General features: G+C 39.9%; 1 protein-coding gene across 5 annotated transcripts in view; it reads right to left on the bottom strand.

Moving 5' to 3' along the window:
* The window catches only part of TENM3 (teneurin transmembrane protein 3), a 1,574,093-nt gene that overhangs the window by 155,383 nt on the left and 1,395,169 nt on the right, over positions 1 to 23,541 (bottom strand). For all 5 annotated transcript variants that reach the window (XM_057303360.1, XM_057303361.1, XM_057303359.1 and 2 more), the window contains one exon: positions 1,525 to 1,763. In XM_057303360.1, coding sequence (XP_057159343.1) covers positions 1,525 to 1,763 — 239 coding nt within the window. The remainder of the gene's footprint in view (positions 1 to 1,524; positions 1,764 to 23,541) is intronic.

Below are 23,541 nucleotides of genomic sequence, written 5' to 3'. Positions count from 1 at the left end.
GCTTCATTTATTACACCCCATTTATGCCTGGTGCATTGCAGAACCTTTTAAAATTCTTTAGCAGCACAATGCTGACAGATACAGATAATTTATACCACTAACGAGGAGAGATTCTCTTCTCGGCTAGGTATTCTCTAGCTGAATACTAGGAATCTGTCTCTGCATACCGATTATTTGTTGTGATATTCCTCATTTACCTCTGGGGTTATGAAAGAGCATAGTGTTGGTTCATGAGCGTGGGATCTTGGCCAGGCGACAACCCTTGGGGTACCTGGCTGGAGCATTTTTACGAGGACGGAGTTCACTCAGATTGAAAAACGACAAGAAGTTCTCACCTCTGATGGACAGCGGCTCTACGTGGCGGGGATAATGAGGCTGTCTCCAGGTTCAGTGGGAAAGCGTGGCCTGATTCATTAGTGATGTCTGCCACGGCCAAAGGATCGGAAGTAACAGTACACGCCATGCCCCAGAGATGCCATCTCTGATTCAGTTACCTCTAAAATTCCTTCATGCTCTACAATTCTCTATTTCTCTTAAGTGTTGTGACTCAAAATGGTTGTCTCACTTTCCAAAATACAGCATTTATAAGGAGTATGGTAGTGAATGACAGAACCGGGTTCACGGTGAAAGCCTCATACTATTCTACATACGGCTCCGTAACACTCGTATTCGGTTCTAGAATCTCACGGGCATCACAAATTGCGTTGTAAACTTGAGGACGCATCACGGGCCGGGCTCTTGTTGGGTAAACCATATCGCTTGTGATGAATCTCGGTGGACACCACTAGCATTTCGACGTGGTATGCCTTTTCCACACTCACCAGCAGAGCAAAGTCTGATGTGGCCGTTTCCGGCATTTCCAAGAGCCATTTCCAATAGCCCAAATGTTCATACGTGTCATGAGACAGTTAAAGAAAAGCACTATTTACAACTTCTATTAGCCGCTCCCACCATTTGGGTTACTATGAAATGAAAACCGTGATCAATATGACATCAGAAAAGATGAAAAATCCACATATGTGAGTGAGTATGTAAGCCATTCATTGTCTCATGGACGCACAGTTCTCTGGAGAGTGCTGCTGAGTGCAAGATGATGGTCCTGAGTTAGATAGCTGAGGTAGCTGAAAGAGGTGTAATACAGTACAAGTAGCAGACAGCTCCCTATTGAATACGCATCGAAGGGGACCCCTGCGTAGTGTCTCTTCCTGCAAGTGCAAGAATGACTGTGTACATGAGACGTCACAGACCAATCCATGTTTCAAGAGGGATACGCCAAACACAAGCTCACGCTCTAGTCTGCGGCCAAGAATAGACCTCGTTCTTTGTGCAAATACAGCTTTTCTATTTATCCACATTTGCCCGAAGATTACCTGAGGTGCTCTGTGGACTGATAAGGTATTAACTAATCCCTCCTCCAGAAAATAAACCTCGTAATATACTTCTCGGCCACATAAATGCGTAAAAGCAACACGACCACAGTATAACATGCTGACGTACACAGTAATTGTCCAACTGTGTTCTTACCTATAAAATATGATAGGAGTACTGCCAGGAGCACGGAGACCCCTACAGCGCACAGGGCAGTGCATTTCCAGCTACAATACTTTGACGACTTCTTGAACTTAAAAGCACTTCTTGATAGGGTATTTCTAGGCAGTGGCCGAGTAGGCGGTGAATAGACAGAGCCAGATGCCATCGTGTATCCTGGGGTTGCAGTGCTGAACAGCGGCGTTGTCCCTGTTCCTGTTTTGAATAGGAAATGCCTGCGGAACAAGAGAATATCATCAGAAGATACATACATGCTAACGTGTGGGAGACAGACAACGCTATGCATTAGTTCTTCCCTCTGTCTTCTGTCTCTCTCTCTAATTACCTCATGTAATTAAAAAAATTAACAATTATGGAAATATCTTAACTAACTCATAATGGTGACTCTGACGACAGAAGTTGACTTGTAAGTATACAGAAGTATTGATGCACACTGATTATTCCATCCCTTCAAGTAGATATCTTGAGATGCTATAAAGGTTTGCTAATCATACCATTTCCTGCACAGAACCATTCTGGAACTTCCTCGTAGGAACTGCATTAAGAACATATTCTCATTCCACTTACGACAAATCACGTTACTTTACAGCTACAGGTGTATTTACTGCTATGTGAGACCACGTACTCGGATAAACCCGAGTATGCACGATCACGGTGATGTTCCGCAGACTGATGTATTTTCTGGAAGTCCACGGAAACATCCTAACCCCAGCCTGCTCTCCCACTAACAAGCACTATCAAGCTTGGCCACAGGCAGCTGGTCAGGTCTCGAGGGATGCAAACTAATTTTATTTTTAGCTGATGTCAAACATAAGCGGCGAAGGGGGAGAAAGAGGATGGAATCACAGAACACTTCTATAACCAACCGAAATAAATGAAGGGGTCGGTGAAGCAGGTTTAGATCCGATACAGAACAGTCTCTAACACCTGAGCCGGCTGGCCGTGGAGGAAAGTGCCTCCACAAGTTGTACATTCTTCTTATTCTGAAAATGTGTGAGCAGACATGAAATGATCCCATGACCAGGGTGCTGTAGAAGAAATTCTTCAGGAAAAATTGCTAATTTAAGATTCCCATTAACAATCAAAGTCCCCAAATTAAAGAAAAAAGCAACATGTTTTTCATGGTTTATATTTCATATTATACCAGTAAGTTGCTGTGTATTGACTTTGTGTCCTAACATGTATTATCATTTTCCCTAATAACATGTCTGGTGAAGTCAACAGACTGTGTTCTCTCTCACATATTCAGGAGGTTATGGGTATTCTGGAATATTCCACTATGGTATGATACAGGTTTTGTGAAAGATGACTATAGATGGTACACAGCTGAATATTTTCAATTTTACTCTGATGTACTTATTTTAATGTATCAGAGAATAAATTGAATATATCAAATAACTTAGGGGTTTTCAAAGGACAGAACTTGGAAGCTAGACTGCTGAGGTTCAAATCCAGATTCACTGCTTACTAGGTATATATGTCCTTGGGCAAGTTACTTCATCTCTTTGTGTTTTGGTTTCTTAATCTGTAAAATGGGGACAATAATAGCCTCTACCCTTTGGGGGTTCCTATGAGGCTCAAAGGAGTTAATACTTTAAAGTGCTTGGACTATAGTAAGCACAACGGAAGTGCTGGATAAATGAAAGAGGACTCAAACTCATGATTTTATGTACATTACTGCTTATGTATATTATCCCGAGGGCTAATCAGGTTCTTAGGTCACAAAGAATCCATTTCCAGAAAATTACTAAGTGACTAACCGTGTAGCTGGAGGAGAAATAGGGCAAAAATCATGAAAGTTTGCCTAACACAGGTATAGTGGGAAGAATTCTGGAGCAGAAATCAGATCTGAGTTTAAGTTCCTGGTGGATCATTTCCTAGATACGTGATCCTACGAAGCCCCAGGTTTGTTGTTTTTCTCTGTAAAATGGAGCTAATGATTTGCTTATCTCACAAGGCTGTAAACCAGTTAATGCCTGTAAAAATGCTTTGTCAGGGTGCCTGGGTGGCTAAGTTGGTTGAGCGTCTGCCTTCGGCTCAGGTTATGATCTCAGGGTCCTGGAATCGAGCCCCCACCAGACTCCCTGCTCAGTGGAAAGCTTGCTTCTCCCTCTGCCTGCCGCTCCCCCTGCTTGTGCTTTCTCTGTGTCAAGTAAATAAATAAATAAAATCCTTAAAAAATGCTGTGTCAACCACAAAATTAGAACAGATGCAAATGATAAATTGCTACTTCTATAAATTATACTGGTAACTGTACTGTGAATCCATTTTCCCTCATGGAAGTACTTTATAAGGCAAATTTTAAAGTTTATAGTCTCAATTAAATGTTACGTTGGAAACAGCATTTTTTGAATCTCCTACCATATTCCTATTCAGCATGGTTATTAAGAATGTGGGTTCTGGAACCAAACTGTCTGGGTTCAAGTCCAAACTTCACCTATAATGAGCTGGATGATATTTGGTGAATGACTCAAATTTTCTGCATCTTGGTTTTACCATCTGTAAAATGGGAATACGAGTAGCAGCTACTGTGTAGACATTTTTGAGGAGTAAATGAAGTAACACACATGCCGCGTGTCTATTAGTCTCTAACACCAGGTAAGGGCCCAAGAGCATTAGGTGTTTGTCTTTCCAAAGGCACGTATCGGAACCTGTATTCCAAAAAACCAAAAAGAATCATTTGAGGACTTTAAATCCCAATTCAAAATGTAACAGCTTCTAAAACCGATGTTTGCAAAATGAATTCCCAGGTTTACAAACTTGATATTGGCAGTTTTACACATGGGCAGGGACTCTGGATGAGAAGATGGATTATACCAGACCAAGCAGGAACCTGATCATTCAGATGAGCTGCAAGCAACCTCTTCTTATAAAGGACCAAACAGTAAACACCTTAGCCTTTTCTGGCCATGCCCGCTCATGAGAGCAGCCACAGAGAACACATAAATGATTGTGTGTGGCTGTATTCAAATAAAACTTGATTTATGGACACTGAAATGTTAATTTCATAGAATTTTCCCATGTCATGAAATACTCTTTTTCTTTCTTCTTTTTTTTTCAGTCACTTAAAGGTGTAAAAACCATTCCTAGCTCACGATCACTACAAAAACAGGTAACAGGCTGGATTTGACCTGTGAGCGGTGGTGGGTCCCCTGATCTGAATTCTTCTTTTTTTTTTTTTAAGACTTTATTTATTTGAGACAGAGAGGGAAAGAGAGCAAGAGCACGAGGGGTGCAGAGGGGCAGAGGGAGAGGGAGAAGTAGGTTCCCACTGAGCAGAGAGCCCAACGTGGGGCTCGAACCCAGGACCCTGAGATCCTGACCTGAGCTGAAGGCAGATGCTTAACCGACCGAGCCACCCAGGCGCCCCTGAATTCTTCCTTTTTTTAAAGGATTATGCATGAAGAGTGAGCAAGGTGTTCAGCAGCCCAGAGGAACAGACTATTTCCTGGACGCCACTGGAGAGGATTTAACAAGGCAGTCTGAAGCGTGCATACACACGGCTCCTGGAGAAAGCGATAGATAGTTCCATGCACTGGACACTGACTGGTCACTCTCCATCACACCCACACCACCATGCTTGCTTTCTTCAAAGCGCTTCTTACAATCAGTTCTTGTTTATCATCTTGCGTGGGTGGTTAAAATCGGACAATACTCTTTAAAGTGTGTTTTTCCTCCTGAAACTCCTGCCGCCCCCCCTTCAGCTGTCCTTGCTCTACTTCTCTCAATTCCAGCGGCTGCTTCACCGCGTTGCCCCCGGAAGACAGGAGACAAAATGAGAGGCAGACATAGCCCAGGTCTCTAGTTGGTTTACGACAGCCCTGTCTACTGGGGTCCAGCCATCACGGTTGGGAGAAATACGGGGTGAGAAGAAATGGGTTTCCCTCCAGATGAGAAGGAAATCCGCGGGAGGGGAGCTGATCAAACAGAGGCTTCCATGGGGCCCACGGAGAGCCTGGCCAGCATCTCGGGGGGCTGGCATGACCCCACAGAGGGATGAGGCTCTGTCGACCACTCCCACGCCACACGTGAGGGTCCAGAAATAGCAGAGAGCACTACCTGATGAAACTGTGGACAGAAACAGGCAGCATGTGGACAGCAACTAGTATGGCGGCCCACGGCCAAGGGCAGATTCCATTCCCTCGCCTTAGTCTTTGATACCAAGAAGAACCTCCGAGGAAAAGCAGACGTAGAGAGGATTCGAGATATAAGCAAAACGTGTGAAAGAAACAGAAATTAAGAGATTAAAGGTTTGTCTTAGATCAGAAAAATTTCTCATTTTATTATCTAGGAGGAGGGAAATGGGGAGCGGTTCGATGAGGGCAGAAGATTCACGGTGTCTCAGACACACAAGCCCGGCCCCTGGCTTGTTGGAGAAGCAGACGCTACAGAGTGTATCAGTAGAGCCTGACAGAAGTAGACACCTGTACCCTAAACCTCAGACAGAGGCCTGAGGAGGCATGGGGATCCCCAAGAGCAAACGGATGCACGGAGCATGTAGGGGTTTTACTTAGAGTCTCCTTGAGATTCTGTGCCTCCATGTGATTTGAAAGAAGCAGAATTACTCCTACAGCTTCACGAGTCGCTTGGAAATGGCAGCGTGTATGGCTGGACCTGAAGAGGCCACGCAGGTAGGAACGAAGGCTGTCTTAGCGGTAACATGGCCATCAACAAGGAAGGAAGAGACAGCACGAAAACTCAGTGGTTTGGTGGAGAAGACTGAACCACAAGGAGCTTCCTGCCAGGCCGCAGTATCGTGTTAAATGGCAGGGGTGGGGCAGGGAGAGACCTAAGTCATCTGCGTAAAGTTTCTAGGCATGAGAGCTTTAAATAACATATAGACAGAAACAGACTGAAAAAGCTGTGTGTCTCACACACTAAGGTGATGAATAAGAATGATATACCCACAGAACTAATCTACTGTTGGTCTTTTCCCATCAGGATGCGAGCTCCATGAAATCTTATTCACCTCTGTATTTTCACGACTTAGAAAGTTCCTGGCACATAGTCGTTGCTCAATAAATATGGTAAAACAAATAAAATGGTGAGCCCTGTGCTGATGGGGAAAGTGATTCTCAGAAATTAAGTACCTCGGCCAAAGACCTATAGCTAATAAACTAATAATAAAAGTTGAAAATCACAGGGGCCAAAATAAAAACCATTTCTGGAAAAGGTGCCATAGCTTTATTCAAAGCAGTCTGGGTCATTTCAAGCAGGTTTCGAACCTGCACCTGCCTGACCCTGAAGATTCTGATCGTAGCCCCGACACTGAAAGCACACATCTACCATGAGCAAAACAACAAGCTAGCACTTGGCTAGACACCTGCCAACCACGAATCAGGCATCTCAATTTCCAAAAGCTGAGAAGTTTCCAACGTGATGTCCATCTGCTTTGGTAACCCTGGCAAACAACTCTTTCACAAGCTAGGCTTGAATTGCTATGAAATTATTATCTTTCTTAAAGCAAAATGCGACTTTGAGATATTGTTGAAAACGAAGATGTAATACTCAAAAATACACTATTCATCAATATTAGTGGAACTGGAGACTAAGTCTTTACTTTGAAAGAGTTTCTAACTTCATACATACATTTAATTATGTTGCTGCAAGAGAAAAAGAATTTAATTGTATTTTTTTGGCCACTGACTTTAAAACTCAGTACACTTCCCCTTCCTCTGTCTAAATGACTATCCATATCAAATCAGTGCCCTGGAGACACTACCTATTACATTTTAAAATCACTGGTCTTTGGGGCCCCTGGATGGCTCAGTTGCTTAAGCATCTGACTGCTGATTTTGGTTCAGGTCATGATCTCAGGGTTGTGAGATCGAGTCCTGTGTCACGCTCTGTGCTGGGTGTGGAGTCTGCTTAAGATTCTCTCCCTTGTTCCCTGTGCCCCTCTCCCTACCCACTCACACACTCTCTCAAAAAATCAAATCAAATCAAATCAAAACACTGATCTTCAATAATTTTAGATGGCTTTCTAGTATGTAAGCCCAGAAAGAAGCTATAAAGATGGTTTAAATGATGTATTTTGAAACTGTTTACAGACAAATGGTGTCATCTGTGTGAGGACGATTGCTTTAGGTAAAACTAGGCCTCCAAGTAGGTATGTTGAAACACACGTGCAAAAACTTCTTGGACACTAACTAGACGAGCACAAAAGGTCTTTGTCAACCTATTTTGTCTAAAGTGGGACAGGTGGTTTCGGATTTGGTAAAAATCTGCTTTTTAGGTTCTGATAAGATGCCTTCTTTCCAAGGTCAACAATGGCTTTTCCATTGCCGCACAGAAAATATAAAACACTGACAAGGGTATGTTGGGACTAACGTATACCTTTGAGCCCAGAACTGTTTTGTGCCCGTCTCAAGGTCCAACACAACGCTTAGTGTATCTGGAGACTCCACCACAATCAAATGAAGAAACAGACCAGTGGGCACTGGAAGTCAGCCGTATGAAAAGTACACCACGAGTTTTCTTACGAGAGAATTATTTTATCATCGAATTCTCCAGAAGGCTCCTATTTCTGTGTGTCATTCCAGGCCCTCCTCATCCTGTGACTCTCGGCCAGGTCATCCAGCCTCGGGAATATGCTTCTCAGGTCTAAAAAAATTCTGCAAAAATTACTATCAAAACCAGATGGTTTTGACCTGGCATCCACATGAGGTTTGGAGAAGAAAGGGAGAAATTTTCTTTACTTCTCAGACCGTATTTGGGAATGAAAAAAGTGAATCCTGTGAGAATATTCCCCATTGTATTCGGCAATAAAGCAGCAGCGGCAGCGGCAGTTTCTTTTTTTAACACCGAGCACACGGGCGCAGGCTGATTCCGTTCTGATGTTTCTAATGATGCCCTGCGTGACGCCTGCCTCCAGTCCCGCGGCTCTCGGAGCCCCGCTTCCACTCTGGCGATGAACTAGAGAGGCGCACTGGAAGGCAGACTATCAGACACTGAGCGGAGGAAAATCAATTTCAAAGCCCCGAAGACGGCTGGTGCAGAAGGTCACTGAACGCTAACAGTTGCTTTGTGGCTTTGGAGTCTGGAGGGGGATTCTATTTAACAACAACAACAAGCAGACAGGAGCCGGACCCTGCACGGCATTATTCGTCGTGGAGCCGCTCCAACAGCAATGGAAACGATTACTCCGGATTAAGCACAATTCATAACTGCTCCCTTTCCTTCTGAAGTTCAAAGAGCTGTTTCTTTGTTGATCGGCCTTGGGACCAACCTTTTCATTTCAGCTTCCGCCTTCTGTCCTAGCTTCTATTTCTCACCCATCCTGTGATGTAGCTTTCTATGGGTCATGTCACAAATTTGAAATTAGGAGGGACAGGGACTAAATCCCCTCATCTCTCCTGCTGTCCCTATTCAGGCCTTTGGGTCACTATTAGTAACTCTATTCTGTAGGTCTCTCTGAAGGACTCTGGGGTAATTTTCAATTACTCTTCTAGCCTGCCTGTCCTGTGCAGCTGCCCCCCCACCCCCAGTATCCACCCTGCCCCAGAGAACCCTGCATTCTTTCCTTTATGGCAGATGGCCGGCCTGCCTTCCCTCCTTCCTTCCCTTCCCTCTCTCCTTCTCTCTCTCCTTCCCTACCTCTCCCTCCCTCCCGCCACCCTCCTTCCTTCCCTTCTTTCCTTCCTCCCTTCCCTTCCCTTCTCTCTTCCCTACTCCCTTCCCTTTTCCTTTCCCTTTTTCCTTCCCTTCCTGTCTGTCTGTCCTTTTTGTGGGGTTGAGAAGTTCTTCTGAGTTCTTACACTCAACTTCCTCTTCTGAACCTATTTGGCAGAGGCAAAGAAGAGGCAAAAGTAGTATTTTCATTTCAAATTTCCTACTTTCATACGAAACGTCATGTTTTAAATACTAGCCCTGCACAGTATGCTGAACTACTTCTATCCATCCGGTCACAATTCCTACCTACTCTTACCTCAGGCCGCTTACAACTGCTTCTTGTCATTTGTTTTGCTTTTTTCCTCCATCTCTCAGCGGGTATGCTTTGTTCCTTAGAGACTCTTCACTTTTGACTGGTTTTGTCTTTCAAAATAATAAGCTACAAAACTTACTATCATAAGATTTTAAATGGCAAAATAATCAGATTTTTAAAGTAAATTTAAACATCCTTTTATATATTATATTATATCATATCATATTATATTATATATCAGCATTATCAATGCTCATTTGAAAAGATCCTGACATCAAGTACAAAATTAAATAAGTTATAATATATAATTATATAATTAAATTGTAAGCTTACAAGAGTCACTAGGAAACAAAAGGGTCCATACTAGTCTTTCATTCAGGAGGTTAATATAATCATGTCATTCCTCTAATATCCAGAGCATGGTTTCATAAGTTGCAAATTACAGGGACCAAAATGAAAAGCATCCTTGGAAAATATATAGCGTTACTCAAAGTGGTTTGAATCATTTCCTCAATGGGACATTAAGAGAGAGAAAATAAGAGTCAAAAAGAAAGTGTGCAACCACTGAATGAAATTTTAATTAGATCAACTTCATAACTGGCTGTCTTCATACAAAAGAGGTTTCCTTTCTTCAATATTTTATACAGCATTAAAAACCTTTTTAGAGATTAGCCAACAGAGCAAATGACTAAAAAGAGTGTCACAGTGTTCAGTGCTGCCCTTATTGCATAGCTGAAACCTTCATTAGCGACATACGAACACCTGGAATACGATTTCTTTTGTGTATAACCTAGTATGTCTTATAGGGAGAAAGACTACTGCCCAGGAGATATGAATGCTTTCTTGCTCTTCTTATATTCTTTTTTTTTAAATTTTTATTATTTTTTTAATTTTAATTTTTTTAATTATATTATGTTAGTCACCGTACAGTACATCCCTGGTTTCTGATGTAAAGTTCGATGATTCATTAGTTGCGTGTAACACCCAGTGCACCATGCAATATGTGCCCTCCTCACTACCCATCACCAGCCTATCCCATTTCCCCACCCCCCTCCCCTCTGAAGCCCTCAGTTTGTTTCTCAGAGTCCATAGTCTCTCATGCTTCATTCCCCCTTCTGATTACCCCCCCTTTCTTTATCCCTTTCTTCTCCTACCGATCTTCCTAGTTCTTATGTTCCATAGATGAGAGAAATCATATGATAATTGTCTTTCTCTGCTTGACCTATTTCACTTAGCATTATCTCCTCCAGTGCCGTCCATGTTGTAGCAAATGTTGAGAAATCGTTCTTTCTGATAGCTGAGTAATATTCCATTCTATATATGGACCACAACTTCTTAATCCAGTCATCTGTTGAAGGGCATCTCGGCTCCTTCCACGATTTGGCTATTGTGGACAATGCTGCTATGAACACTGGGGTGCATATGGCCCTTCTCTTCACTACGTCTGTATGTTTGGGGTAAATTGCTCTTCTTATATTCTTGGTTAAACAAAGAGCGTAATCTACTTCAAACTTAATGTGAACTGCTTAAATAAAATATCTTGATGTCCTGCTTTCTACTTACGTTTCTAGGCAAATTAATAAAACTTTTACCTAGAATACAGATTGCTTACTTCAAATTAGATGTTCTCATTTCAAAGACAGTGTGCCAATGAGAAGATTGACTCTATTTGGTCACATTTACAACCTTTTCAGAGTCCAAAGTTCTCACTTAAGAGCTGAGGGAATTTTAAGGTATAGGTTCCTTTTCCTTCAGGCAAAATATAACTTTCTGGATTTAAGAGGCGTATTAAAGGTCTCACAAGATTTCCTCAACATCAAACGACTCTTCCAAAATGACATTTTCAGATCTAAAGCAAATGAATCCCGCACTTATGGATTAAATTTACCTGGAAATATATGAAGGCTAAAATTAACTACCGAGTTCGACATAGTTTTAGTCACTTGATGATGCCAAAACAATGGGCGGGTTGCCTAGAATTCATTTTAAGAGAAAATACTTTGCAAAAACTGTCAAAATATATAAAATTTAATTATTGTGCGTTATCTTCCTTCCATATTGCTCGTTACCGCTTATTTAATTGCTTGTACACTGTAACTGGGAATGTATCGATTGAATACTGCAGGAGTTGAAACAGCCTCCAGTATTTGTCAGTATCTATTGATACACCTGAACCATGATAGTAACTACCTTCCAAACACTGAAAACTTACAAATAACCTGCGGTTCATTATCACAGTCTTGAATTTTCACTACCAGATCCTTCATTTTAAGTTCCAAAGCCAACTGGATGATCTGTTACATGTATATCTGTTATAAATTGTATTTATAACTAATTAAAAGACTGAAAAGGCACTTTACTCAAATGATGTGCTTTAGATAATAATGCAGAGAAATAAAAAAAAATTAATGCAGCAAAATACAAAATTTCTGGCAGCTATTTACAAGAAAACTAAAGAAAGCAAAAGCCTATATAGAAAATTACCTGTTCTTATTCAAGGCTGGGTTCTGGCTTGTTTTTCTTTCCCTCTTAGCAACTAATTCTCAATAGGTAGCCAAAGACATCTAGTATGGTCACTGACTGTGTTTCGAGACCTAGCTATTTGGAAAGCAATCTCCATCGGTTGAGGATGCTGGCCCTGGGAAGCGCTGTGAGATTCCTGAACTAAGAGACTGCAGAGGCTCCTGGGAATTTTCAGGGAGAAGCCCACCCACACTAGCAGCTGAGGAAGACTGCAAAAGGTGTTCTGCAGTCTCCAGTCTTTCACAAGAAAACATTTCAACCAGCCTGATTATGGGATCAGAGGTTTTGGTAAGGCCTGGTGAATTAGGTGGCCACTGATAGGAACACGATCTACTTAGAGACCATGCCATACATTAAGGCAGCGGTCCTCAAACTTGAGCTCACATCAGAGCCCCTTGGAGGGCTCATTAAACCAGAAGGTCTCAGTGGAACCCTGCAGCTGATGCTGCCAGTCCAGAGACCACACTTTGAGAACCGCTACAGTAACGTATTGGCATATTGGTTTTTCAGCTTCGGTTTCTCTTAAGACTCTCATCAAGATCAGAAAATCATTCAAAGATTCCTGCTTACAAAGTTACTGCTGGTAGCTCACATCAGACGGTCAACTTAGAAGGAATGGAATTTTTGCAACACGAGGCTCAATCCATCTGACACCAGGATCAAATGGCTTAAACATTTTTCGTCGTTCTAAATCATCTCCGTCTTCATTTCTTACTTCCAACATCCCCCTTTGTTGTACTTCCCTTTCAAATTCATCTGTTTGTTAAGAAATCAGGCCCTTCACGCCTTCTCATCCCGTTGCTACTTTCAAGCATCTATCATGTTTATTGCACTTTACCTCTAAGTGAGATGCCAGTATCTGTCCTCTCTTGGTTCTTCTTTGTTTCCTACACTATCTATATTTCCACGTGTCTGTAAGACATTCACCAAAACACTATCTTATTCCACAAGTCCCTTCTTTCGGGGGTTCTCTTTCGGTCTCTCTTCGAACTTAATACTTGGATTTGTGAGCCATGTAGAAGTCTAGCTGATAATTCACCGTGGGTATTTACAACTTTCCAAAAGGTTCCTGCTGTCTTCATACAGAAAATGCTATTTCCCTACCCTTAACCTTTCTGGCTAGAATCGTTTTATACATTCTTTTTTCCTCTATAATCTTGGCTTCAATTTACAACCTGTATTAAAATTTATAGGGGGAAAAAAGCTCCCTCTCATCCTTCTCTTTATCTGTTAGCAGAGACTTCTGGAAAACTCAGTTATAAATATTTTTAAGGCACTGTGCACACACACACATGCACACACATAAATATAACCTCTTTACTCGTTTGCACATCTGCTATATTGAGGAGAAGGGAAAGAAATAAAAATATTCCCTGCGTAAACGCCTTCTTTACTTTTCTCCTACTTTGAAGCTGCTGGGGACCAGGAGTGACAATCAAGGTGGCGTTCTTAATACGGGTCACTGGGGATGCACCCCCACACTGACCGAGGTTGTAACTGGCAGCTTCAGAGCTACAAGATGACAGGATGAAAAAAAAATCCTCTTACTGAGGTTCAGAGGAAGCAGAATTCCAGCATATTTGAAAAAACAACAACAACAACATACTGAATCCTCATTATTACAGTTAAAGACAAAGTTTCTTCTCTCAGTCTTTCGATATTATTTTCAAACAGGCTTTCAAGGGTGGGAGCAGGAGAACCGAGAAGAGTACTCACCCAGATGAGGAAAGCAGAAAGTACTTAGAGGGCTAGGTTTTAATTCACTTCAATAACCACTGTGGTAGCAACAGGACTCGACAAAAGCTATAACTAAAAATAAAAACTAGCAAACGGGAGCTCAAAACTGAAAAGGCTTATGTCAAGGATTGACATAAAGGGAAACAGTTAGGAAATAGTAAAATTTACCTACAGTGAGCCAATAACAGACTGAACTTCAATATTTTTCTTTTTGCATTTTGATAATTTAATCTCTGAAAACTGTGAAATAGGGTGAGTCCAAGCATAGGTGTATATGCGTGTGCGTGTGTACGTGTGTGTAAATTTTCTAAGATTTGGCCAGGGCTGGTTCAAAATGGATTAATTATTTTGCCTCTAATATAAAGATACTATTACTATAAACTTAATTGAAAATGTTTTATAGCAAGTAGTTATACTATGCATCCCTGAATTGTAAAAAGAAAATGTTTTTAGAGTCCTACTAATTAAAATGCCTCTTCTTTTATTACCTCTAAATTAATTATGGTATGCATTAAAAAAATATTTTAAATAAGAAAATTAAACACCCCCCAAGTGAGTACTCAACATTAGAATATAAATTATATATTTTGATGTGAAAACAAAAGAACAAATATGTAATGATTCTAGCTGTGACACAGTGAGTTAGCGAGACTGATAAACTACTTCTTCATGCTGATAGCATGTTGTGGTCTCAAATCTATTACACTTTTGAATTGATGTGCTATTATCTTTGGACAACTTTCACACCAGGAGGTGAGCCCAGCAAGAAAAATGTCTTAAATGAAAAGCTTATAAACAAGATACATTTCACCGCTGTTACCTGAATTAATATGAGCTATTAGTGGTTGTACAAGAAAGCGCTTTCGGACAAAACCTGTTCTTAATATTTTACCAAAAAATTCTGCAATATGAATGCACGAATAATTATATATTTTAGCAATGGCCACTGTAGCAATTTGTAATTATATTGAATACACAAACATGATCGTGGTAAGTATAGCTTTGATCTCTGAAAACTGGGAAGAAAAATTCTACAGTATTAATGTGATTTGTGGGAAATGCATTTTAGTGAATTCATATTTATTTTTCAGTATTAAGTGAGAAACTTACATAACATAAAATTTAAGTATGACCACAGCTGTATAAAAATATATAGGGTTATAATAGGAAGCAAAATATTTTTATTATGACTTATTTAAACATAGACACATCTATAATCAAGCACAAAATCTTGTTACAGAGTTTGGGGGGATTAGGAACTGAACAATAGGTTAAATATGCAGATTTTTTTTTTCTTCTTTTACCATTACCAAGAAGGTTAAAGTAGCTTAACAGCCCTTGTTTTAAATTTTAGTTTTTATAATGGTGTGGCCATAGCATCAAATGCACAAATCTATATTAGATATTTTCCTATGTGTTTTAAGATTGTCAATTACACCTACTGTTGGCAATTACATACTAAATATATTAAAACTAAAATGGGAATGAAAAAAAAATCTTAAAATTCCTATGTGCTACTTGAACAAGATTTTAATTATTAATTCATTCAATTATCGATGGCCATCTACGCTTAAAACTGCTCAGAGTTTCTAGATAAGTTTGAGAAGGAAGTACGATCTAGATAGAAGAATTTCAAGTGTAGATGTAAGTTTATGAAGAATAAAAGAATTTCAGGATTGTAAGAGATGCGGAAGGTATCTTAGTCAATCACATATGTGCTAGTGAACCATAACTACTTACCAAAACAAAACACAAAACCACCAGTCCAAAGAGAGGAAAGAGTTTTTAAATAAACCTTACTGAGCACCTATTTACTCTATGCAAGGAAACTATTCTCTAGTTTTAACTTCACGAAATCCCCACTGTGTGTGTCTGTGTGTGTCTGTGTGTGTGTGTGTGTAATAAAATTTACTTTTTTAAGATGAGGAAATTGAGCCTTAATTTGTCAAAGTTTATACAGAGGCAAAGCCAGGTCTTTTTGGCCCTAAAATTTATGTTCTTAACCAGTTACATAATATAGTGGTAGTTTCTATATGAGATACGTATCTTAACTTGTGCATAAAACACACTGCAGTTTGTACTTATCTCCTGTCTAAAGAATAAGACAGATACTGAGCTTTAATGATATGTAATACAGTGATGATAGCGGAGGCTGCTTCCGGTCCTCTTGTGGGAAAGTCGCTGATGTCTGTGAGGGGTCCCTGAGAGAAGGATGAGCTTGCTGAGTAGAGGACTTGACAGTGATGCTCTCACCTTTAACCTCTGCTGCTTGTGTGTGCTTATAATTAACACAAGACTCTTCGCAATTCTTTGGGATAAGTTGTGCAGGGATTCTGAACATCGTTTTCAACCACATCAAGGTTAGCCAGCTAGCTCATGGCAAAGTACCCAAGAGTTATAAACCTTAGAGTTAAATATATAAAAAGGAGAAGGGTCCAAATTTGATGATCTTTTCTGGGATGACAGTGGCTATCAGTAGCATAGTACCAAGAACATATTTTTAAAAAAATTATTAATCTGCCCCTTCAAGGTAAAGCAGTATTCAGGAACAAGGAAGGAAGTACTGTTTCTTTAAAGAAACTCTTAGTTCACACAGGATTTTTTGAAACTCACATTTGGAAATATTCCCATCAATATATTATTTTGTTGCCAAGAACAATGATTGCCATCTATAACAATTTTTAATTTTTCTGAACTGCTTGAAAGTCTGCAAAACATGGTATGTGAGTGAGTTTGGTCCTTGTTTATTTAAAGATGTGAAAATTTAACAACTTCTAATTAGTTTGCCAGAACATCAGAGACATTAGTCAAATTTCAACAGATACTGTATGATCCCACTTGTGTAGAATCTAAAAAAAATCCAACTCATAGAACCAGAGAGCAGAATGGTGGTTGCCAGGGGCTGGGGAGGTGGGGGAATTGGGAAGATGCTTGTCAAAGGGTACAAACTTTTAGTTATACCATGAGTAAGTGCTGGTGATCTAATGTACAGCCAGGGGATTATAGTTAATAACATTGTATTGGATACTTGAAAATTGCTTAGAGTAGACCTTGAGTGCTCCCACCCCACATACACACACACACACAGACACACAAAAGATTAACCAGGTGCGGTGATGGATATATTAATCATTTTACAATGTGTGTATACATACACTTAATGAACTTAAAAAAATCAAACTGTGCAATCTAAATGTATATAATTTTTATTTGTCAAAAGGAAGTTCATATAGTCGTTAGGGTCAAAAAATGTTTATAGTATGATTAATATTTGATATGTAATTATCTTATAAATATATACTTAATTATTTACTAAACAAACAAAATTAAGTGACAGATTGAAAGAAAATAAAATTGTTTAGAAATGCTATTTATTTCATTTCATCCTTTCAAATTTTAGTTTTATATATGTATGATAATGTGCATGAGATTAGTACCTTGCTACATCTGTACAAGTAATAACTGAATAAATACATGTATTTGGGGGTTGAGTGCTTTTAGTTCCTTTCATATGTAATTAACAAAATTGGAGTCACTAGGAGAAGAAAAGGAGCAAATTTAGAATCTGGGATCTAGCTGAGAGCTGCCACCGACTAGTCACGTGACCTCAGGCAGCTTACTAAACCTCAATGGCCTCTAAAAGAAGGTAAGATAAGGTAATTTCAAAAATTTACTCTAACTGAATTTGTTCTGGAATGTAGTCCATGTATTTCTCAAAAGTAGTTACCACTTCTCCAGGTCCTCTATAACACCCTTGAGTTTTTCATACAGATGCACTGTAAGACGTTCATAAACACCCCCGGAAAGAGTGAATGCATTCAGGATTCATTTTATGACATCACTACCCCACCAGGATTTCAGATAATTTCCTCCCCTTAGGGTCACTGTTCCTTTTTCCTAAAGCAAACCCTGTCTTTGAAAATTTACTTCATAGTTGATCTCCTGTAGGAAGTCACCCCAACCAAACAGGAAAAATACCGGTTATTCTCGCTCAAAAAATACCTATCTCCCAAGTTGAAAAGGCTTTCTAATCAATCACAAAAATCAATCAACATGCCAATTCTTGTTAGTTGTCATTGCCTTTCCTTTACCAAGCCTTTACCGCCTTCTAAGTTATTATTCATCTTTCTAAATACGGAATTCATTATTTTTCTCTTAAATGTATAGCAGAGGAAAAGTATAAAGAAAAGCAAAGAAACTAAAGATACTTTGCAATGACATTTCAACAAATCCTTATAAAATTTCTCAGAAGTATTACCAAACCCATTTTATGGAAAAAAAAAAGAGAGATAAAAATATATGAGTAATCTGCCTAAGGTGATATAGCTAGTAGAACATTAAGATTTTAACCAGATTTGTCTGTCCCCAAACCATTCTTTTCTCCACGCCTCCATGAGCAGAAAGAAGCACTCTCATAATAGTGCAGGGTGTGACTGAAACAAGATGGCTTCCAGTGGTAATAGTTCAAGTGGTTCACAATATGAGGTGAGATGCGAAGAAATCACAAAGAGAGTCACAGTAGAATTGGAGGGGATGTCAAATAGAATTTATGAAGCTTAGCTGGTTAATTGCATATCCAAGAATGTAATCTTGCAGCCTAAGGAGAAAGGCTTCTGAAAATGGTATACTAGAAAACAGACTTCACCTCAGGTCTGAATAAAGAAATACCAAAGCCGAAACTATGTCAAGGGAAAAACGAAGAAACACAGGAAGCGAGAAGCAATTGTCTTTGACAGGGTGTTTGTGAGTTGGTGATGTAACCAGAAGATGAAATTTTAGAGCAAAACACAGTTTTAAAATTGGACAGAAATTAATTCTAGGAAAAAGATAAAATCACCCTGTAATACTGATGTTAGGTAGAGATAACACACACACACACACACACACAAGCATGTACACACACATGAGAGGATTGAAACATTTTCACAGACAATATTAGGGAAGAGTAAAAGGATTAAAAAAAAAAAACCTCACAAAACGGTTGCTGAGGAGGAGGAAGAGGGGTGCCTCAGAATGAAGAGGTCATACTCAGAAAAAGATAAGGAGTAAATCACAGTCATTAGCTATGACCAGAGTCATGGCAGGGATGACCTTAGACTTTGATCATGTTCAGAGAAGTGGCTAGAAATGTGTTAGAAGTAATTAAGAATTCATTTTCTTAGGTACTATGGAAATTAAGGTTATCATGTATGAATATATATATATTTTTAAAAGATTTTATTTAGTTATTTGACAGAGATAGAGACAGCTAGCGAGAGAGGGAACACAAGCAGGGGGAGTGGGAGAGGAAGAAGCAGGTTCATAGCGGAGGAATCTGATGTGGGGCTCGATCCCATAACACCGGGATCACAGCCTAAGCCGAAGGCAGACGCTTAACCGCTGTGCCACCCAGGCACCCCCGTGTATGAATATTTTATACAGATTGCTGGTTATCCAAAACCAAACATTATCAGAATATACAGTAATTGCAATTTGTTGAAATTATGCTTTCAAAAATCACTTAAGGCCTATAGCGAATAATTAATGCGTGCTTTCTTGGTGTTTTAATTGCTATTATAAAGAAACTGGTTCACCTCAATTAAACAAAATAACACACCTACTCTATTGTACGGTATCTTCATCATGCTCAAAAGACACCTAAAGCTTCAAACACCTTAAGCAAAACTGAGGTCTACCATCTGACTGATGTGGAGACAATGCATCTATCAAGGCTTGGACTGATTCATTCCAAACATTTACTACTTTCATTAATTAAATGTTTCAAGAATATGAATAGTTGCCTTTCATTATAATTTAAAGATTTTTTTCCGTTCTCAAGAATGAAATGAGCAGACTTGGGGTTCCTACCTGCAAAAATTCACCTTACTTTTTGTTGAATGACAGAAACAGTGAAAGAAGCAAGAGCTTTTATTCTGATAAATCTGTGGCTCTGGGTTTGACCCACCTACCACACAAAGATAAATCAGACTGTAACTATTCCAGTAGAGATAAATACTTTTCTTGTCCGCTGGAGAGAAGAGAGCTACTTGACGATAAATGATATTTATATTTGTTCAACTGTTAACTAATTAGGTTATCTCCTCCCATGCAATGGTTGCTATTATTATTTGGTTGTGTTTTAAAAACATTTATGGAGCACCTATCATTTGCTGGCTACTTTACCTACGTGCTTCATTCAAGTCACAACAGTCTTTTCAGTAAGCAGTATGGTGGCGCTGGAAATTGACCTGAGACTGAAATAATCTGTAGATGATTACAGAGATCATTTCAATGATGGACCCGGGATGAAAACCGGCTGACTGCAGAGCACAGGTTCCGCTTGTGACGCTGAACTGTGTTTGTATCTGGGCTTATGGATACAGCTGGACAAGACTGTGACAGATTAGATTACGTCCCCATCCTATCCGCAAATAGACGTATTCTTAACTCTTTTCTTTTGGAGTCCTGCTTCATTTGAAAATGTTTGTGCAGGGGCACCTGGGTGGTGTAGCGGGGTAAGTGTCAGCCCCTTGGTTTCAGCTCAGGTTGTAATCTCTGGATTATGAGATCGAGCCTCGAGTTGGGCTCTGCACTCAGCTCAGTCTACTTGAGTTTCTCTGTCCCTCCCCCTCTGCCCTTCCCTCTTGTGCTTTCTCTATAAAATAAATAAATACATCTTAAAAAAAAGAAAGAAAATATTTGTGGGAAGTGATGTCCTGAAGTGTGACACCCCTGTCCCAGCACTCCCATCCTCCTGGTGGGGCTAAACCCGATCTTAGGGAGGAGAGACACAGGACTGAGAGACTGAAGGAGAAGCAGCTGGCTGCCATCGCCCACCTACAGGGTTTAGCCGGGCTCTGAAGTACCCGGAGGGCTCCACAGAGCGAGGCTTCAGGATGGAGCTTGCTGAAACTGGTCCAGAGGTTTTCTGCCCACCTCTCAAGAAGGGGAAGAGAAAATGCCTGCTGGTGGAACTGTCCGGGCCCCCCTCCAACCTGTCCCCGTGGAACCTCTGTGTGCTCCACTCAGAACTGGCGGAACTTTCTACACTCAATGCCAAGGTTTTGTTACAGATTAGTTTTTCCATAAAACCATTTTGCCGGAAAAAAAAGATACTTAAAAATAAAACTACTAGGTTTTATTCAGGAATATATATCAATTTTGACTCCTGGGAATGACCTTCATTTTAGAGCTATTATCAATCCACAGAATACTTTTCCATTTGAATTATTGGCATGATACCTGCTAAATAAGCAACCTGAGGCAGGAGCATTACAATTAGTTAATAATAATTTCATTTTAAAAATCATGTTTTTTGGGCACCTGGGTGGCTCAGTCAGTTAAGCATCTGCCTTTGGCTCAAGTCATGATCTCAGGGTCCTGAGATCGAGTCCTGCATCGGGCTCCTTCCTCAGCGGGGAACCTGCTTCTCCTGCTGCCTCTGTCCCTCCCCCCGCTCATGCTCTCTTTTTCTCAAATAAAGAAATAAAATCTTTAAAAATAAATAAATAAAAATCATGCTTTTGCTTTCACTTATCTTAGTAATCACCTTTAATCCCACACTTTATTTTAGAATGAGGTCTCTATTTCAGTAGAGCTGAAGAGTTTTGGAAACAAAAATTATAATACTGCTACAGAGCTAAAGACACACAGTTGTTCCTTCTTTGAGTAAATTCAGGACCAAATTTTACCTTTGTTTTACATTTTTAGTGAATATATGATTTACCTTTAAATGTAACATTTTACATTTAAAATTCTAAATTTGAACTTCTTGAACAAAATTTTATTCAATATGTTGGCTTCAATATATGCTCCCTCTTATCTTTGTGCTATTGTGAGAAGAAAATAAAAACAAATATTTTATGTATTATTTTAAGAACTACATATTTAGAGAACAACAGAAGCTTTTTCCGTGAAGGGGCTGACAAAGGGTTAAATATTTGCTACAACCTGACATAGAAACTAGAAAAATTCAAGTTGAGAGTCAACCAATTGCTGTATTCCAACCAATGGCTATATTCAACCAATGGCTGTCTTCAACCAATGGCTATCTTCAACCAATGGCTGTCTTCAACCAATGGCTGTACTCTACCAGTGGCTGTCTTCAACCAATGGCTGTATTCATCTAATGGCTATATTCAACCAATGGCTGTATTCCAACCAATGGCTGCTTTTCCACTACCTCTCTCATTTTCTTTCTTTTTCTTATTTATCTTAGGCATAATAAATATGGGCTTAACAAGCAACTTTACTTGTGGGAATAAAACTTAGTTGGGTAACAGTATGTCCCCCTGTGTTCAGGATAGTCTCATTTTACACATATAAAGGTTCTAGTGCAATTGTTCTTATAACCCTTTCTTTTTTATTTATTTTTATTATTTTAATACTTTTTTAAAGGATTTTATTTATTAGACAGAGAGAGAACGCATGCCTGTGCACAACACGCAGAAGGAGGGGCAGAGGGAGAAGCAGGCTCCCCACTGAGCAGGGAGCCTGATGCAGGGCTGATCCCAGGACCCTTGGATCATGACCTGAGTCAAAGGCAGACCCTTAACTGACTGAGCCACCCAGGCAGCCCAAGTTCTTATAATCCTTTCATTCTGAAACTGTCTGGTTTGATGAAAAATTAAACAGTCAGCACAGCACTTAGACACTGATTTAGGACAACAGCATTCTGAATTAACCTCCTCTCACTGAGACAAAAGTTTTTATGCCACAAATTGAAATGAGCCTTAAATATAAACAGCACCTGGCAAATCCTTATACATCATACTTTCTTCTTCCTCTTTCTTCCTATTACTTTTTTTTTTTTTTTAAGATTTTATTTACTTATTTGTCAGAGAGAGAGAGCAAGAGAGCACAAGCAGGGGGAGCAGCAGGCAGAGGGAGAAGCAGGCTCCCTGCTGACCCAGGAGCCCGATGCGGGACTTGATCCCAGGACCCCGGGATCATGACCTGAGCTGAAGGCAGACACTTAACTGACTGAGCCACCCAGGCGCCCCTTCTCCCTATTACTCTTACAAATGCACACATGTCCCTTTACAAGCCTTTTAAGAAATATTGTAAATTATCAAAGGTGAAATATTTCAAGAGATCCAGAATCCAATTGATTTTTACTATTCATTGGCATATAATTTTAGATAGGTTCACAGGGGGGTTTTGTTGTTGTTGTTTGCTTGTTTTTAACAACAGAGATGGTGAGACTCTCAAAGATCAATTAAGAATTTCTTAGCCTAGGTCCAGATCCAGTTTTGAGGCTGGTGTTCAGTAACCTTAGCTTCATTTTTACATCTCTTTTCCATATTCTGTGATATTCTCCTTCCCCCCCAAACTATCTTTAACAGAAGGATATGGTGTCCGTCCGGAAACTTAAGTCAGTGGATTACCTTCCCAGCGATATTTTACTTAAAGCTGTATCTGTAATTATGGAGCATCTAACTACTTACTATCTTGCTAACGGTAGTTGGTTACCAGCATGCAGGTGACGGTACCATTTTTCACCTGGGAAAGCTCTGCCTGGTACGTAAGGCCACAACGTGTAGGTTGCTGCCTGCGTTTCTAATAGGAAAGGATGACTGATATCCAAAGCTTGTATGGGTGTCTTGCCTCTCCCTAGAACCATTTAGAGTGAAGATGAAAAGAGGGAAAAAGGGAGAAGATCTTAATTTAGTAAGTAATACTTCTGCTTAGGTTTTTTTTTTCCCCCCCTAAGATACAGCAATTGATCTCACATTAAAGCAGCCCAGGACATTTCAATATTTAAATAAAAAAATGCAATAATAAAGAGGTAATTTAATATGCAATTTCATACATTAATAATTAGCAAAGCA

This window comes from Ursus arctos, unplaced genomic scaffold (genome assembly GCF_023065955.2).
Source record: "Ursus arctos isolate Adak ecotype North America unplaced genomic scaffold, UrsArc2.0 scaffold_27, whole genome shotgun sequence".
In the NCBI taxonomy this organism is placed as follows: domain Eukaryota; kingdom Metazoa; phylum Chordata; class Mammalia; order Carnivora; family Ursidae; genus Ursus; species Ursus arctos.
This window is presented reverse-complemented; position numbering and strand designations above follow the sequence as displayed.